General features: G+C 36.8%; 1 protein-coding gene across 1 annotated transcript; it reads right to left on the reverse strand.

The window, feature by feature from the left end:
• Positions 1-2,366: 2,366 nt before the first annotated feature.
• Positions 2,367-20,163, reverse strand: CDC16 (cell division cycle 16). Its single transcript, XM_019623448.2, has 17 exons — positions 20,083-20,163; positions 19,424-19,521; positions 18,731-18,769; positions 18,111-18,251; positions 16,051-16,210; positions 15,501-15,595; positions 14,752-14,885; positions 12,809-12,888; positions 11,331-11,380; positions 10,790-10,863; positions 9,091-9,216; positions 8,847-8,999; positions 8,191-8,254; positions 6,652-6,713; positions 4,893-5,028; positions 4,217-4,307; positions 2,367-3,728 (listed from the first exon to the last, which is right to left on the reverse strand). Exons 4-17 carry the CDS (start codon positions 18,207-18,209, stop codon positions 3,463-3,465), a joined length of 1,590 nt encoding a protein of 529 aa, XP_019478993.1. The 5' UTR covers positions 18,210-18,251; positions 18,731-18,769; positions 19,424-19,521; positions 20,083-20,163; the 3' UTR covers positions 2,367-3,462.
• Positions 20,164-20,395: the final 232 nt, after the last annotated feature.

The raw sequence follows: 20,395 nt of genomic DNA on the forward strand, positions 1-20,395 counted from the left end.
GGGCGCGGTGTCCGGCTCCCGGCGCGGAGACTCCCGCCTCAGGGGAACCTCCATGGGTCGCTTCTCGCGGCCGCAGCCGCCGCCCCTCGCCGGTCCCAACCCAAGCTCCCGCTCCGACCGCATGGAGCCGCCGCCCGCAGCGAGGCGGAAACCTCGCGAGAACTGCCCTGTTGCCGGGCGGAATCTCGCGAGACTTGGCTGAGGGGCTAGGGGAGTTTCCTCCGCCCCCGGAGTGGCAACGGCCGGGGTGTGACGAAGCTGTGGTCGTTTTGGTACATCCCCATCCTTGTTCTCATCCCCATCCTCTCTGCTGGATGCTGAGCAGAAGTGCTTTCAGGAATCTCGCAAGGCCTTCATTGTGTGCATGGGAAGGGCAATTGAGGACCCATCCTATCGTGGTCCACGAGCTCACAGTTGCCTTGTAGAGAGCGGACACTTGGCTCTGCCCACACTGCCACAGCCTCAGCCACGTCTCCTGTGGCAGGATGGGAGCAGTAGTCACAGAATCACAGAACGGTTTGGTTTTGAAGGAATTCAAAGCCCAGCCTGCTGTAGGCTGCCCCCCACCAGCTCAGGCTGCCCAGAGCCCCATCTGACCTGGCCTTAACCACCTCCAGGGATGAGGCACCACAGCTTCTCTGGGCAGCTGTGCCAGAACCTCATTGCCCTCTCACTGAGAAACGTACCCCTAACATCTAATCTGAATCTCTCTCTTAGTTTCAAACCACTCCCCTTTGGCCTGGTGGGCTAGCACTGAAAGCTAGCCAGGTGCTGGAGATGCCACACCGTGAGGAAAGGGACAGTTGTTTCTTGCATCAGCTTGCAGGTCCTGTGTCCACGAGTTTTCAAATCATGAAAACCTTGAAGACAACAGCAAAATGCCCTCACAGTGGGTTAAGAGTGCAAGAGAGCAGGTTATGTCTAAGACATTGCTTTAGCAGACATGTTAATCATAGGCTGGAGCAGGACAGGTGCTGGGAAGCACAGCAGGAGATGCAGGTGCAAAGACGAAGATTTGGACAGAACATGAGCAGACAGTGAACAGAAATAAGGAAAGAAGCTTTTCCTGAAGTCCTCTCTGAAGCATGCACAACATTAGCTTAACAAGCACTAACCTAATTGTATCTGCCTGAAGAACTGGAAGCCAAACCAAGCTTCATCAATAATTCCTCTGATGTTGTCCAGGAAAAATCATTTACAGTCTAAGATATTTTGAAAATGTTTCCTTCTAGGTAACTTTTAGTGGCAATAAAGAAGGGCTAGCAACAACCAGCCAAAAACTTCAGCAGATAGCTGCAGAATTGAAGTGTCATGACATGTTGCCTTTAGAGCAAGAGCAGTTTTCTGTACCCTCCCTTTTCTCTCCACTCAGCCTCACTGATGACTTTTACACAACAGTTCACAATTTTTCAACCTGAGAAAATCAGACAGAGAAAAGGTTCTTAAGTGCTAGGCCAGTTCCCATGCCTGATTTACACCCTAAGCACACAAATTTGTATTACAACAGCTGTGAAAGTGGCAAAGGGGCAAGCCAATTGCTCTCAGCAGTGCAGGAATACAACTAAGCAGGACTGCCATCAAAGCCAGCACACCATCAGATCAGAACTGATATCAAACATTATAAATTTTTAAGACTACTTAGTCAATGAAAATAGTAACAACATAGGAAAAAAGAAAAAAAATCCACAGACATCCATGGCTGACATTAGCAAGAGGCCAAGTTTGCTCAAGTATTTAGCCAACATGTATGTAGAAACTTCTTCCAGGATGTATGACTAGTATCTTAAATTTACCTACTGTAGATTAAAAATAAACAAATGTATGATCAGTCGTAGCTCATAAGACTACTAATGAAAGAAGATAGACTGCCAAAAAACAAGAAAAAAGGAAGATTTCAATGTATATGTATATACTTGGGTTCATCCCTTGTCTCTTCTTATTTATGAAAAGCATCAATAAAATCTAGTATAGGAAATATTTAATGACTTGCACTAGTATGGCACCTGTTTTTTAAACCATGTCCCAGTGAAGCAGATGAAAACTGTACAAAGAAAGATCACACATACATTTTGTGCTGAAGATAGAATTGAAAATGATTGTTTAAATGCTAACATGAATGTAGTGAAATATAGTATAAAAATCGTGTTTTAGACCAGTCATTCTATTTTGTTAAAAGATAAATTAGCCTTTTATTATTATTATTATTATTATTTTTAAACTTAAAGAAAAATCCTTATCTACAGAAAAAAAAAAGTTAGTTTTTGAGTACTGAAATACTTATTACTGAAGCCTGGTCTACTAAACCTCAGAGAATCTTTTCTTAACATAAAATGTCAAAATCCAGCAAGAAGTCACAGAAGAAGAAATTATGACAGCTTGTAGCATTATGTTTTTAATTTTAAGCCCATCGTAGTGACACAGGTGAAACAGGCACAAAGGGAAAGGAGCTATTTACACAAAATACGTCCAACATTCATACTAAGAAGGCAGACAGACCCAATTCTGTTCAATGGACGGACAAATCATTGCTTCTCTACAGAACCATACACTTTAATTCATTATTTTTCAGAGTGCCAATGGCATTTAAAAATACCACTCTAGAGACTTGTAAAAATTGTGTATTATTCACTTAATCCTTTGCCTTGGCAAAACAACTGTGTGTAAAGAGAATGACTGCATTTTCTATAGAAGTACACTGTGGCTTACAACTTTATTATTACACTACTGAAAAATAGGTCAGGTATCATTAATTGCAGGAAACACTGATTTACCTTGGTATTTTTGCCATTCATGTTTGTTGTCCCATCAGCTACCAGAAACAGTTCTCACACGACCTCTCAGTAGCACAATAAAGAATAATAACAAAGAAGTCAACAATAATTAGGAGACGGCATAACAAAGTAACATGTTTTGTCATCAATTTAATGCATGTCCAATTAGAGTCAAGTGATGGGAATCCACTGAAATCACTCTGTGAAGAAATACATATTTATGAAGTAGTAAGTGTAAAACCTCATGGATTTTTTGGTCTATTTACTAAGAAAGCTTTCCTCACAGACAGGATGAAAACTCAGAAGCTACAATAATACTGTGTTAGACCTTGGCTAATCCATTTGGCAATACTGTAAACTCTTCCACGTTAGGTATTATTTTTAAACCTTTACAGTCTTACTGATGGCAGACACAAGGATCAGTAAACGGTTTTAAAAACATAATGTGAATTTATTTATTTATTTTTTTTACTTTATCACATATGATTAACTTTGTAGAAATAATAAAATTGGCAATAGTCCCTCATGTATGTTTTAATCATCCTTAAGGCAAGCATTATTTCTCCGGTGTTCAATACAGCATAATAGTATGAATTCATATAAAAATAGCAAATTCCTGAAAGTATAACACCATAACAAAAACACTAAAACAAATACTTAGACAAAATGTGCCCACTACCAGAATTTATGGTCATGTACTATGGTCTGACATTGACGTTTCTAGCATCATATCGCTTTCATTCATTTCTATCTCAAATGTTTCTTCCAATGGACGGCTGGTATCTGTATTTGTCCTTTGATGTGATGTTTCTAATGTTACTATACCACTCTCATCCAGAGTCTGTCTTTCTATGTCAAATTCTCTGAAATCCCAGGCAGGTGAAATAATGTTCTTTAAGGTCTTCATTGTGTGTACATCAAAGTCGTAACATCTTAGTTTGTCTTTGATCTCTGTTCCTAGGAAAACAAACAAACCATTAGTTTATCCCTAGCAAACATTCCCCAAAACGTATCACAAAAAATATCCAGAAATGACTCCGGTTCTCTGTGTATTCAGAACAAGATGTTGTCAACACTTAATAACTAAAGTTAAGTGTTGGTCTGACAAAAATCTAGCAGCCTCCTACCTATACACACACACACATGCATATACACATACACACACACACACACACACAAAGTAAAATTTAGATTCAAAGTCTGTTACTAGAAGCAGCTGCCAATTCCCTTCCCAGCTTTCTATTTCTTCATTGTTTAAAGTTGATGCAACCCATGATGCATGTAAGGTATTTAACACAGCTGCATAGTTTTTCCAGATGTTTTAACTGACAATATTGAGAAGAAACATCCGCTTCAATTGTGTGAAAAATTTGCTGGAAAAGCAGGATGGCAGTAGACAGTCTTTTTTTGAGGCAAGACTTCTCTCCAAGGATTCAATGACTTACCAATGTAAGCTTCAGAATCACCAATATACATTTCTATGCAGTGTCCAAGCATTGTGACTGAAAATGTGTCATCCCTCCTTAGTCCAAGGGCCTATTAAAAAAAAATAATAATAAAATCAAAACAGGAAAAAGTCTTTAGCTGCATAGAAAACCATTTGCATCTTAAGTCCGCTATTCTAAGTTCGTTGGTTGACAATGTGATCAAAGTAGTCCCTACTGTAAAAGCAAAATACTGTGCAACCAAAATATTTTCATATGAACTGACTTAAGAAAGCAAACCACAAAAAGACAACTAGAAATGGAAATGTATCAGACAGAGAATCACTCATAAGCCATGAAGTAAGATACACTACTAAAATAATTCTAAAAGCTGTGAGGAACTTAATTTTGCATAGCTAAACTACAATTGATAACGAAATAGACTGAGACATACTTAAGTAATTACAACTAAATTTACCAGATACAAGCTTCTAAGTACATGTAACTGCAGCTAAATTCTATGAAATCTAAAATGATTAGACTTAACTCATAGAAAACTAGGGAAGACTTCTTAAAAATAAATAAATAAATAAAATAAACAATAATTTGGGGGTTGGATAAAACATTCAATCTGTTCCAAAATCAAAACTGAATGAAACAGTAAATACAGACTCAGTGACACTTTAAGCATACATACCGTATGAAAATAGTCAATTGCACTTTCAAAATTGCCCATTAGACTATGTATGTAACCAATGGCAGAGTAAGTAGAAGCATTTTGAGGAATTAGTACTAGAGCCTGGCGATGGTATTCCAGTGCTTCTTCATACTTCCTGATGGGGTTAAATACAGAATATCTATTAGCAAGCTTGAGAGTGGAAGATGTTCTTATAGTATTCTGTTGATAATTACCTTACCTCTGTGACAGACAATCCTGTCAAGAACTTTGAAGTTTTTGATTCGTTTTCTTAACATAAAAAGCACACAGGAGTCACAGATATTGATAATTTTCTTCCTCAGCATAATTGAGAAATCACTGTTCCCCTTATGTAGCGCAATAGCTGTCTGCAGCTAGGTCCCATTTGGAGAAAATTCTAGCAATTAGATATGGTAAATTTCTTTAGATATTTAATGCTGCTCACTGCAAAATTAGGTTTCTTTCTATAGCTCTCATTTTCCTCCCCAGGGGAGTAAAGGAACAATGAGACTGAATTGCTCACTGTTCAAAATGAGAAAAGCTCCCCAAGCAGAAATTTCACAAGCCTTTAGTGCTGCACACATCAGTACTTTTGTTACTTCCACTTTGACACTGTTTTCATTAGAACAGCAAGATTTACACACAGTCACAATTTCTTTCAAATGAGCCACGCTTTCTTTGAAAATTCTTTCCTACATAGACTGCTTATTGCATTTGTTATTTTACAAACCAAGGATTAAGTGTACATTACTGGTGCTACTCTGCAAAATTGAAGTGTCACATTTAGCACCCTATGGTACCAAGCTGTCAAAGGTTTTCTGAACCTGAACAAATAGTAAAATGCAAGTCATCCTGAACATGATGTAATCAGTTACCAAGTTACTGCAAAAAATTTAAAAAAAGACATAAGGAATTATAACTGAATTATTTGAAAAAACTGTTTTTTCTTTGATTCTGTGAGAGCAGGTAACTATTATACATCAGTATTTCCCAACAAAAATGAAGAATAATTGCAGTTCTAACACAAGACCATTACTATCAAAGTCAAAGCAGACATACAACTTATATCTAGCTGGAATCTTTTCACTCGCATCTTAGTAACACAAACTACAGTTAAAACCACAACATTAAAAATATATGGTACTGGTTAAACATAAGACAACACTGGTTAAAATTAAAGTAAGAGAGAACATTTATCAATGTTAAAGCCATTAAAGCTTTCATATGTACTTTGTGCTTCCTTTTTCTCTTCTCAGAATGCAGATATGAAATGAAATACGAACCAGTTCTGTCCTTAAAAGCCATAGAATAACATTTTATTGTTAAGGTCACTGAACACTGAGCTAAAGTAATAAAATAGAAGCTTAAGTGCTGATCCAAGCAATGAATAGCATAAAAGGTGGTTTTGTGCTGAAATAATTCACTGGACATAGTCAAGCATGTCAGGACTGTGACTGTAGCTCATTTGCTTTCAGACCCATCTGAAAAGCTAAAAGCCTATGACCAACTTTCTATTTAAGAACCATCAGTTAAGGAAAGGCTTTCACATTAAGTACTTTAACTTGCATGTGAAAGACTGTACATAAGGAGCAATCTGCATACTTATTTTAGAAATGGATCTAGGGAACCTTGCTTTTCTTATAAGGTGCTTCTACATTGCCCTCATGTGGTATACAATCCTGATGAAAACAAGGAGGCCCAGCAAAACACATTTTCTGTAGTATTACAGATAGTTGAAGCTCCTGTGCTATCTACTTACTTCAGTTTTCGGCAGACGTGTCCTAAGTTGTTCAGTAAAGGTTCCCACTTATCAACTGTTATCTGCAAAATAATCAACACTTCAAGTAGCTGCAGCTTGCTAGATTGTAACTAAATCTTGTAGGACCACTTAAAAAAAAAAAACACACAAAAAACCCACGCCCCATAACAAACTAGATAATTCAATCACAACCAAGAAGAACTTGACAAAAATATTCAGTTGTTTCAATACATATATTTAAACCCAAAACAAACCTGATTTCAACTACTGACTCCCCAAACCCAATTAAATTTCTTTCAAGTTTCACTTTAATACAAACTAAACAAAATTTGTTTTCTACTTAACAAGCAGTCATGCTTCAAGGTCTCAAAGCCTAGGAGAATTACCAGTCACAAATTAGATATGCATATTAAAAAAAAAATCATAAATGCTGAGGGTCTTTCTACTCTCTTCTCCATAGTCCAACTTCATCTGCAATAAATAAATGAGCTCATTTATAAAGCATGCAGAAAACTATTCAATCCAACAAAATCCTTAGAACAGTTCTCGCTGAAATTGAGAAGTCATTTATTTGACTTGATCACATTAAGAATTTTCGATTTAATGCAATAGAATAATGTCTTTAGTTCTTTTAGATGCTTCCTACTCTAAAATTCCATGTGTGTGTTCATGCACGTATAACATTTAGTACTTGTATAAAGAAGAAAAAATGTCACACAAAAGAACTGAGGCTTCTACATAAATTTAAGTCTCATTTACAAAGTCTGTGGCTTTGTACAACACTACAACCATAACTAAAATAAAACAACTCTATTTACATATTAGAGAGTTTATAAGTTAGTATCTGTCCAGTTTGTTTTAATAAATCTATGTCTTGTCCACAAATGATTGTCATTTTTCAGTACTTTCTACTTTGTCAGAGGTTCTCCAGAAGGAAAGTCATTATCTTGGTAGGAGATACATTGCTAACAAGTACTGCAACATCAGGTAGTGTCCTCGTTAAATAAATCTCAGCTAAAAATCATTAGAAAGCTATCTGTAAGTTCACAGCTCAGCTAACTTTCAAGAAGTTAGTTAAGCATGCCTGGACCCACTCCTACACAGTCTCCATCTGGTAGATAGAAAAAAATCCACACCTACAGACTTCCAAAGAAAAGTGGAAGTGATTGAAGAACGCAGTTCTACATGGTAGAAGCTATCTTCCACACATGTACCCAGTTCCACCTTCAGGCCAAAAACCATTCATCTACTAATACCTAAGAATGCAACTGGGTTCCACGCTTCCCAGTCAACACTTACAGTTTTGTTCTGCCTTTGCTATCCTTTGTTATTAATTTCAAATTAAAACATACTTTTGGCCATTTCCAGTAGCACTGAAAATAACGCACGATGACTCTCACCTAAAAACTGAACACATAATTACAACTAGATGGTCCAGAGTTTGAAGTCAATTTTATATTGCGTTGCTTTTGCCTTAATAAAAAAAAACTTCCTGGAGTTTTATGGATTTATGATCATGTGTATTACTAGGAAAAATACCTCGTTTCCAATAGCTTTGATTTTTTCCAGTGCATCGAGAAACCACTTTTCTGCAGTTTTCCAGCTAAACAATAGGAATGGGAAGAAAAGAAAAGTGAATTAGCAAAGAATTCTAATTAGCAGTATGAGAAAATTGTATTACAATCAACAGCTCTTTGATCGTATTTGGTTGTATGAATGCAATTATCATTAAAAATGAAGTAATTTTGCCAATTGATCTTAATGGCTGACAAGTAAAAAAAAAAAAAAGAAGCAAACCAAGGATGTTCAATGAACGACTTCTATCTGTTATATTTTTTTTCCAGAATATATTTGAAGTTTCAAAATGCTTTGCTGCATAAAACGTTATTGCACGTGTACACTTGTGTGAGCACACAGATAATTCTTCCGGGTGTGCAGCTACCCAATGACAAAAACACACAAAGTAATCATCTCTCTCTGCATGTTTCTCAAGCTCAAGGTTTGTCCCTCATTCTCTCTTAAACAAGGAAGAACAATTTAGAAAGCAAGCCTTTACATTACCTAAATGAGAACCAGGTGATACTTTACATTGTGCTGTAGAATACAAAGTAAGTACTTTAATAGATATATTAGCACATCATATTTCAGAATAATCCTTCCTTAAAATTATATTTTATCTCGTTTTGCAAGCTTACTCTCCATTTTGAAACGCAACCACTCCAACTTCATGCATAACAAAAGGATCTTCAGGTGCAATGCTTAAAGCTTGGCTAAAAAACCTTTCAGCTAGCTTTGAGTTGTTGGTTAAACCATATTCCAGGCCAATATAGAGCATTGGCAAATGACACCTAGAAAGAAAAATTGATAAGATACAGGTCAGTTTTCTCTACTACTTATGGACGAGCTTCAACTTTTCTGAATATGGCATTTGTGACACACCCTTTCATGAGCTGCGCAGCTGTGAAGTATGCAGCCATTGCTTGGTCGTGTTCACTCTCAACAGCAAATGAATGTCCATACGCTATCCAGGCAGGTCCGTAGGTCCTCTCAAGTGTAGTAGCTTTGCTAAAAACAAGAGCAGATTACAAGCAAACACTTGAAACTGAATTTCATCTGCTTCAGACAGTACTTATGCAGCAATGTCATATGACATTAGGTATCTATTAGGATAATCTTTCATGACTGGATGTAAATAAAGGTCATTTTAAAAGTTTGAACTGTTCAACACTTACTAGTATTATACATTTTCAAGAATTCCCTGTATTATTTCTATTGCTGTTCATGGACACCAGAAATTACTTGACACTACTGAAAAGAAACAATCATATTAGGCAAACCGGGTGAAATATAGGAAAAGTCAGTAGTGATACATAATGTAATAAATATATGTAAATTAACAATTAATGACAGACACGTCATATCTTTTTTTTTTTTTTTAAAAGTTTCCAATCTATTTTAGAATTAATCTATTTGGTTACTTAGCCATCCTTAACAACCATTAAGTCTAAATCTTGCTTTGTCACAGTTAAACTTCTTATCTTGCAGATCCTGGAAGAGTTTTCTATCTTCTGACACACAAACATTTCCATCTTTCCACCCTACATCCTAGACAGCCTAAATCACTTCAAAAAACTTGCCCCATAAACCACTTTATCCAAAACGTTTGTTTGCTGCATTCTCTTGAATTCAATTCAAATGCCTCACATTCCTCCCAAGTTCTCTACACATATTGACACGTTGACAGTTACACATTACAATACAGCTTTGCTATGTTCTGACAAAACCTAGTTTTCCTACTTGGTGCTGAGCCCTTTTGCAAGATCTGTAGGAATAGATGAGCACGCAGATACTTCCTTCTAAAGCAATCGGAACGATCCTTCCCTTATATATTACTGGGCACAGTGCAGATGTGCCTTCTACCCTGTTCTGTGATGTCCCGTGACTCCAAAACAATGGTATGGATGGGAGCCTGTGTTTTTATCCATGGTATCTCCAAATACTTTTCTAAGAAACTACTGCCTAGCCTACAGTCATGACTAGCCTTGTAGTAGTACACTACCAAACCAATCTACTACAGGTTGGTTCAAGGTGTCTCAGTTTAAGCTTACACTATCAAAACAAATGCTGTAACTTCACAGCTCTCCAACCAGTGTTGACAACACACATCTATCACAGAAAAGAGCACTGGGCTGGCTGACCAGCCTAGGAATACAAGTCTGTTAGTGCAAAGAGAGAACCAGATAGCCAAACAGCAGGATTTTCTGTTTAACTCTTCAATTTTAGATTTGAAATCTGGACCTGGGAGAATGCCCAAGTGTCCTTAAGCTAAAAGCTGAGGCTGGATTACCTAGCCATAGTTAGCTTGGTGACACAAGCAAATGTAAGGACTGCACCTGCTCATAATAGGAAGGTGACTGGCAAGAGATTCCATGTAAGCCTGTGAATAATTATTATATCATCTGGAAGGCTGAGGTCTAAATTGTTTATACCCTGTTTCTGGTATGGCAAAAGAAATATTGTAGTAGTAACCACCATACAAAGCCATCTGCTTACTGTGAGCTATAACAACAACTGTGAACACTAAATATTTACTTAGCAAATAAGAAACAGATGTGCAAGGGAAAAAAACAAGTTTTACCTGAGGTATCTTCTGGCATGTTCATTTTTGTGGCCAACCATGAGATAGTAGCAACCTACTGCAAACCATGACACCTACAGATTACAAACCAAGATAATTATTAGATATACAACATTGACTTCAGTGAAACATCATAGGAGGTTATACTTCACAGGGGAGCAGTGTATAGCAGATAAAATGCTGGCATGTGTACATCATTAAATGGGTTTGTTCAGCCTCAAGAAGAGAAAGTTAAGTGCAGAGCTAACTGCTGCCTTCAATTTTATCTAATAAATTTATCTATATATTAAACCCCCAAAGGCTTAATTTATTACTATTATACATTTTGAATGATTATTCAAAGTGAAATCCTCATACTGAATACAACTACTCTTACACCAAGAAATCTCTATATAGGAAAATTACAATGCACAGAAAAAGGTGTGAACAATTTTACTCAGTTCTGATCATATACACACGCACACACCTCAAACTGACCATCATCACTTTTGCTTGCTTTTATTTAAGGAAAACTACCTGGTAATGGAGGCTTAGAACTTACAGGATTATTTGGGTACAAATCCACCAGTTTATGAGAAAGATAGAAGAGTTCTGCAAAGGGGAAGAAACAAGAAAAGAAAATTAAAATATTCAGATTCAGAAACATTCAGATGTTTCGTGCCCCTTAGCTTCCTATATGAATATGCAGCATGCCTACTGTTATTAATACACCATGTACAAAAATGTTTTAGTGGTCGTGCTTCACACTGCCTCAATACAGAGGCACTTTTGCAACTAGATAAACCAAACAAATATATCTTTGCAGTACACAAACAAGCAGCTACACATCTCACTCCTTAAGAACCCTGCAACAACTTTGGTAGCTACCAAAGTAAATGCCTGCAGAATTACACTTAAATCTATTGTGTGAAGGTAAAACACAGTTCAGCTTTCTGCATCTGAAAAGGTATAACGTATCGGCCAGATCAATTTCAAAATGAGAGTCCTGTGCACTAATATGCCAAAGACAGGACAAAACCAACTTAAATATTCCATGCAATTACTTCTTTGAATAACTACAATTATTTCTATTACAAGATTGACTGCAGGTTACAGGAAGAAATCAGATACAGGATAACAATTTTTATACCTTTTGAAATTGCATTACAGTACATAAACCAAGTGCTTCCTCAGAGCATGGTGTTTTTAAATTGATGAGTTCTGTACTTGAGTGCTCTGCATCAATTCCTCTGTTCCAGAAAAATCAAATGTGAAAAAAAACGCTTAAAAAAATCTCAGCTTATTTACAAAACGTTCTCAGTGCAGACTTCAAATAACTGAACACTGGAAATAACACCCACTGACCTATTTGTGTACTACAATGCACTATCCTCAGAGAGACTGTGAAACACACGAGCTCCTTATTCTATCTTCCAATTGGTGTTGAAGACATTCAAGGCCTTCGCTTGATTTGCACGTTTATATGCAGTTTGAAGGGAGAAGAAGCCATCCCAGCTGCAAGTGAGCTATTCACATAATTTCAAAGGTGTTCTCTGGTTATAGATTTATTTCAACTAAAAACAGACCTTCACAATAGCAAAAGCAAGGAGAGAACACAAAAGCTTTTTAATATGGAAAAAGCACTACCACCTAAGCACACACACTGCTGAAGAGTTCCTCCTACTTTAAATTAACGTATTTTATTCTGTTGCTGGAGAAAATTACACCCAGATACTCTAGAAAGAACAACTAAAAAACATAATCAAACAATTGAAGTGGAACAGTAGAGTTCACAAACTTTTGGGGTACGTAGCCCAGGAATTAAAAGACAGTGACACTTGTGATCACCAGTGAGTACAGATTCTTTGCACGACTACTTCCCTGTCCTTCACCATTAGCTCTAGAACTCCTTTCTTTTCCACCTAGCATTATTCTCTTGGAACCACAAATAGGAAGAGAAATATCTCTTATTTTTCACATGAAATTTTAGGAGTGGCTATTTTTAAAATGGCTTATAAAAGGCTTATAAGTGTTTCTTACCATTTGCTTTATTAAGTTCCACAAGTGTCCCTATATGGACAGGTAAACAGTTTGCATGGAAAGGATCCTTTTCCATCACTCTAAAATAAATAAACAAATAGACCTTTAATGTGTTTAAAATAGGCTGCTTTTATATTGTGTAACGTTCCAGTTAATTACCTCTTTCAGCATTAGATTACCATTTGTAACTAGACTGTGCCTATTAGCAGCACAATAAAGGTTTAAGACCACAAAAATAATCACTCATTTAACTTCACAGGACTAACACAACATCTTGGCAGGCTCAATATAGAATTAGAACAACAGAATACAGCATGTGTTTGCTTGCAGGTCACCTCTGATTTAACTTGCAGAGAACAATATTACTGTTCTCTGTCCTATAAATTCCATGGGCTTGTCAGCAACTTTTCTGCAATACTACTGTATTTTCTGAGCTTACAGAAATAGGCTCTATAACATTAAGCAGCATGCCAGAGGAAACACAGTTAGCTCAGTTTTAATATTTTTATTTATAGTGCCATTTAGAAATGGATTACATGCAGGACACAGCTTGCAGGCTTGCGCCCTTTTTCTAAGCACTGGCATTTGGTAAAGTAAGCAGAGGGAAGCAAATGCCTTGAAATCTGCAGAATCTCTTATATCAGAAGTACAGTAGTTATGACTCCGTTTTCCAAGACGTACACCTTCAGATAGTTAAGAGTTTTGTTGACATTTAAAAATAATTCCAAGTATTTCAAAACAGAATAAAAAAGTATAAAGGTTCCCTGTAAGATTCTAAGCATTTGTTATTCTACAGACTCCTGAGATTCCCATTTCCAAGCTCTAGAATGTGTGATAGTCTCCTCTGTGACAGTCATGTGCTCCTGCCACTTTCTGCTAGAGGAGTGGTAATTATGAAGTTTCAGAAGAAAAAAAAAAAAGTATGATTTAAATTACTTCATTGGAGTCATTTATTTCAACAGAATCATGTTTTTTTCTCAGTTGTTTAAGCTCACTAAAGCAGTCAGCATTCCCTGCAGCCTTTCCAGAAATCTTGCCTCTACCAGCTTCTAAAGGACACTCTACATGGTGATGGTTTGAGATAAGAAAAAGCTGTTCTGTAAACTGAACTTTTTGTTTCACAAGACTCATGTTCTGAGACTATGCAGTACACACACAAAACTGGAGTTTTCTTACAAAGGAAGCTATCAGGCCAGCAGACAAAACAGCTCCAGAAGTATTGAGCTTTATGTTAATTGAGAAGCAATCTATGTTGTTCTGATCCACCTGACAACCCAACAGCTGTGCACACCGTGGCTACATAACGACCGACAGGCAATTTCACCACCAGAGAAATCATACCCTTTAACTAACCAACTGAACCAGATCTGTTTGTTCTGCAGGCCAAATCAAAAGCAGGCAGATAACACGGAAAACTGAGAATGAACAGAAGAAAACAGCACAACGCTGATTAATTGGAGTTTTGCTCTGGATAATTTTGCTACAGATTACAGAAGTATGTACTACTGGGCACAAACTACCCATTTTAACTACCTGAAACTTTGTATCAAACTTCTGCAGGAAGGGGACAGAATCTTTAGCAAGGTCTGTTGTGGTAGGACAAGGGGAAATGGTTTCAAACTAAAAGAGGAGAGATTTAGATTGGATGTAAGAAAAAAAGATGTTTTTTACGATTAGGGTGGTGAAGCACTGGCACGGGTTGCACAGAGAGGTGGTGGATGTCCCATCCCTGGAGATACTGAAGGTCAGACTGGACAGGGCTCTGCGCACCCCGATCCAGCTGTAACTGTCCCTGTTCACTGCAGGGGGATTAGACTATCTCTTGGCCTTTAAGGGCCCAACTCAAATGATTCTATGATGAATTGAACAGTCACTCCAGTTATAACTATATTCCACAAGATATTGTAAAAAAATAAAAATAAAAAATCACTTTGTATACTTACAGTGAAGTACGCTTGTAACACATTTTGAAGTCACAGTTATAGTAATGTCTTTCAGCTAAAGACACTACTACATCCAGGTTTTCCTGAAGACCATTTACCGATTCAGGAATCAGTGTTTCACTGGGTTTATTATACTGCAAGACAAAACAAACACAACATGCAAATCCAATCTAATATCAGATGCTATAAATATTTATTTAGTTTTAAAAGAATATAGCTACATAAAGCTTAACATCCTTTGTTTTAAACTGAAAGTGAGTAAAACCTCTATTTGATAAGATGGTTCTTTATAATGTACTTTGAAAGCTCATTTGGAGCACAACAGATGCTCCATAATGTCCATATATGAAATATAAGCTATACAAATGAATATTGACTACGGATGAAGTTGGCTTCCAGTACTCTCTTGCATTCTCTTCAGAAAAAAAGATTTTGGAAGAATGTTGTTATAACCCATTATTTCCAGGTAATGGACATTTTGCCTACATTGTTAATGTACTTTTCCCCACCTAACCATTTCTCAGAAAATAAAGCTAAACCAGATGGAATTATACAAAACTATTATACTATCTTTCATCAAATGATATCTACTGCATCATAAATCATAAAGCAATGAAATAATGACCAAAACTACAAAGCACTTGTATTTCCAAAGTTCAGAGTAAAAACACTAACAACGAACATTTTCACCTAGAGTCAAGATTTAAATGCAATTGAACTTTAGCTTTTTAGTCAGTTTATGGTTTTACCTTTTTCAATTTATTCTCAAATAAAAAGTGCAGCAATTCTTGTTCTTCTTCTGTACATTGTTTATTAAGAGGTAGAGATTCAAGAAGTTCCTTTTCTATAGAAATTAAAGAATAATTTCAAAGTCACTTTAGAGAAAAAATGACAACAACAAACATAATAAAACTCAGATGCAAAAAAACAGTACCGTGCATTAAAAAGAGAATATTAATTATGGAAATTAATTATCAAATTCTCACTTCCTTCTAGACTTTGAAGACATAGCACACCATTACAGTAACTCATTTACATGTCAGTTTACCTATCAGAATGCTCTATTAAATAACACTATGCTCTATTAAATAATTTTCTTCCATTTCATAATAAAAAACCCTTTTTTTTAAACAACTTTTAATACAATCATCATCTAGTACTTTCCTAGCAACTGAGGACAACTTTTACTTCAGCTTTTAAACTCTGTATTGTTTTTTCTTTTTTTTAAATGCAGGAAAATGGCATATTAAGAAAGCAGATAAAATTTTACTTGTATTTGAGAAATACTGCTATCCAGACCTTCTTGTGCTGTCAGCATATGGTGCGATGTTAAAAGATCAAATGCTTCAAAGCAGTAAACATCAAGCTTCAAGGCTTCTTTGTAGCTGTGTGTTGCTAGGGTTCTATTATCCAAAGCATCATAGATCTTCCCTCGCAAAAGGCATATAGAGCTCTTGATCTGGTGGAAAAGCAGGGCTGGAGGTCAAAGACTGAATCAATGTTTGCAATTTGCTTTTGAGCACAAATAAATGGGCTCCCTGAAAAGTAAAAAGCATTCATGTATGATGGAACTTGGTTTTCTAGCGCTGTTTTCAAATATAATAGTTTCTATGAGCTTAAGAATCAAATTAATACATTTTGAGGTTATTTACAGCCAAATAAACACACGCTTGAAACAAGTAGAGGGAGGACAGGAGTCTGTATTTCCTACTTTGAGCCACTGAATTTTAAGATAGATAAAATACATTCCTGTTAGGCTTCAAAGGGAAATGGACACTTCCACACCTCTTTCTTTCAAACAACACACTTCTCATAAGACAAGAATGTCTTCAGTAAAGATGAGAAAACCCAACTCAGCGAACTCAGCTACTTTGGGTAAATGTATTTTTCTTTTCAATCTAAGACACAGACAGTAGTGAAAAGATCATTATTACCAAATAAGTACTAAGGCATCTAATAACTAACACGTTCTTTCAAAACTCCAACCTTCAGTTCAATCAGAAGGCCACAGAACTGTCACCAAGTTACCACAAAAAGGTTGTGAGTTATGCATATATGTTGTCACACCAACCAGGCAAATTATCTTAGAAGTCTGCATACTAGAAAGAGTACAGCTGTTTTAACAACAATAAAACCTGGGAGGCTGGTAAAGAAAGGGTAATACTGTTCCCGGCTCAATCTTAGTCCAGAACAAGCACTGATGCACATCAATCAAATAAGTAAATTTTGAAAAAGCTACGATCCTAGTGAGGAGTTTGATGTAAATTCCTTATAACAGTTTCAACCTCACTAGTTCCCTCCTCTGGCAAACCAAACCTACTCATGAATGCAGGGAGAACTAAATTGTCACAAGTATTCACAAAGATAAGGGCTGAGGAAGTTGAGTTTTTTGACTGGATTATTTTTCAGACAAAATAATTGCTCAATTTAGTTCAAGAATCAGTTAAATAGATGCTAGGGCAAAAGTACCATGAAATGGGGAAAACAGCAAAGGATAAAGAATGAACACTCAAAGTTGGGGTTTTTTGTTTGTTTGTTTTTTGTTTTGTTTTTAAAACTTTGTTAGCCCGGCTAGCTTAAATGTATCCATTAAGGTGCAACAGAGTAATTCAGTCTAATCCTCTTCTGGTTTAAGCCAATTAATATAATGTCTACATAGGGCAGTATTAGAAAAGGGGGGGGGGGGGAAATCAGTTCACATTGACAATTTAACTCATTTTGCTGCTCCAGTTTTTCAGGGAAAAATCTGTTTGTCAGCCCCCCTGCTGTAGCTTCAGCTAACAAACTTCAATTTACATCTGGACGAACACACTCTTCACAAACTCTTCAGCCTAAATACACATTGAGAATCCCCTCTGTGTGCCTACAGAGAATTTTGTCCACTTAACTTCAAAAAACTTCACTCAGTTGCCACATCATTTCCAAGTGTGACAACATGGAAGGAATTCTTTCATTAAAAAAAAATACCTACAGGAGAGGAAAACCTGTGTTATTATCTCAGAACCTGAAGCACAACTGAAAGAAATGTTATTTTACATTACTAAGACAAAAACTGCACTACAGAGCTAAAAGACTCTAAAAATCAATGCCAGATTGAGAACATCCTTCTGTAAATTAGTGGTAGGCACTTAGCATGATGTTTCTGTAAAATGAAGACTTAAAGTTCTTTTTCCTATGCATAAGCCAACACCTGACTTATGGGTTGAAAGGGGAATGATTCAGCATTTCTGAAAGCCACCTTATCCAGAAAGCACTTAGACACCTACAGCTTCAAAATTTGTACAGCTGCAAAATCATTTTCTGACTTCACACACACACTTTTTAGTTATAAAAGTAGTTATTTTTAAAAAGTCACTTACGGAAGATTGTGACATCTCCCAGTCTGTGGTAGAGTCTTTCAATCCACTTTCATCCTTCATGTACTTCTCAAAGAGTCTTTTGTTGATTGGCTCTTCCATATCAAGAATATCCAAGGCCTGTTGATGTTCTTTGGCAGCATACTAGCCACAAACATGTGTGTGCAAAAAACAAGGTTGGGATTTGAAACATCTGTACGTTATACGTCAATATACCTAGTGTTACATTTCAAAGGCACAGATTATAACAACTAGTATTTACCAGTAGGGTTTATGTCCAAATTCGAATTTACATGCATACATCATTTTACTGTTTTAATCTATTAAATAAAACCATTTCACCAGCTACTTATAATACAAGACTTGTATTAAAAATCATTCACATCCTTTCCCCACAAAATATTAGAGAAATATTTTCTTTTCTAGACAAAGGGTCAATTGGATGTCTGCAGTACAGTACCACAATGGATACTCCAATAACTATACTGAAGGCTAAAGGTTGAAATCAACTGTTCCGTGTTCTATGTTTAAATTCGTCATTCCAATGAATGTTGAGCCTCAAACATATTTAATCTTCCCAGAACACACCTATTATTTAGTTTGTTTCCAATAAAGGTACTCACATGACATCTAGCTGCAAGGTAGCGACATGCTTCATATAACTGAAATAGAAGTTGCATTCATGTTAGTAATAAAGAAAGAGACTCTCTCATTTTTCAATTGTACAGCTTCTCCTGCCCTCTCACGCAAGGAAAATCTTCCTATTCTAAATGACTACTTAAGTCTGTAACATCCCATACTCAAAGGACACTATGTTCACTCTTGTCTTGACCACACTCATTTGCAGAGCAGAGGACAACTGAAACAACTATACTTTAAGTGACACCCCATCTCTCCACATCTGCTGCTGTTCCATTCTTGGACCCCTACCAGTGATTCACCTCGGGCCAATACATGGAACAGTTATGTTGGGAGAGATCTATGAAGATCACTGACCGACTGCCTGACAACTTCAGGGCTAAGTAGAAGTTACAGCATGTTACTGAGGGCATTGCCCAAATACCTCAGGAACACTGACAGGCACAGGTCATCATCCATATTGCTAGGAAGCCTTCCAGCACTTTACCTTCCTCATGGTAATGTTTCCTTATATCTAGTCTGAAATGTATTGCTGTATTTGGTGCAGGTAAACTGCGTTATGTAGGTTTTACAATCAGTATTCCTGGGGACCTTAACCTCTGACAGCAGAGAAGCCACTGTGGTTAACAACAGAGGTTTGTAAGTGGAACAACAGCAATTCATCTAAAATGGCTTACCTTATCCAATTTACGTGATCGAAGGGCATGTGCTGCCCTATGATACTGAGCTGTTAGGTAAAGACACTGGGCCAACCAGTAGATATCTTGAGGTTCCTCTTAAAAATAAAGAAGAAATAATAAACCATCAATTGATACAATATCTTTAAACACTTTCATACAGAATATTTACTAGAAGAATATCGATTTTCCACTATTCCAGCACACAACGATGTAAAGGATAATACATATATAAAAACAACTTTCTATCTCTGCAAGGTTAAAAAAGTTTAGATTTCAAAATTGAAGATATGAATGCATAAAAGAGCAAATACAATGAACTATATACTAGAAGTGCACGAGAAGGAGATAACAGTGATATGGATTTGAGAAAAAAACATCAATAAACAGTTGTCTACGGGAGCTGTAAGCTACCCTGCGCTTGGAAATAGCTGGAGCACAAAAACACAACTCAAAACTGTCTCCTACTGAAAAGATCAAGGGAAAACTGAAGTGAAAGCTGATCAGACTTCTGCACCTCTATCCAAGCTGGCTGAAGCAAAGCTTAATAATATAAATTATTAGTAGCCTAGGTTTTTTGTGATCAAAGCCCCACTGCCATTGAAAGAAACTAAGTAGACAACCAGAAAGAGGTGACTGAAAAACATGCTAATGCTTACCATGAGACAATGAAGCTACTTTGTCTGCCCAGAACAGGGCACTCTGATACTGCTGCTGTAAAGGAACGACAGAAATTATTACTATGATTTACTGGAAATTTGTTTTCCTGGCTTACCTTGAAATCTATTACACTTGCATTTAATGTTGGATTATATATGCAACACCTAATGAATGGTGAATGACAACTGAGTTCCTCACAAGTCCAAAAATCAGTGTGAAAAGGGCAGTCCCACAGCATCCGAAGGACACCAAGGTTAGCAACGTGAGACGAGGCCGTTCTGCAGGCGGTCCCCGCTGCCCCAGCTCAGCTCA

This window comes from Meleagris gallopavo, chromosome 1, assembly GCF_000146605.3.
Source record: "Meleagris gallopavo isolate NT-WF06-2002-E0010 breed Aviagen turkey brand Nicholas breeding stock chromosome 1, Turkey_5.1, whole genome shotgun sequence".
NCBI lineage: Eukaryota > Metazoa > Chordata > Aves > Galliformes > Phasianidae > Meleagris > Meleagris gallopavo.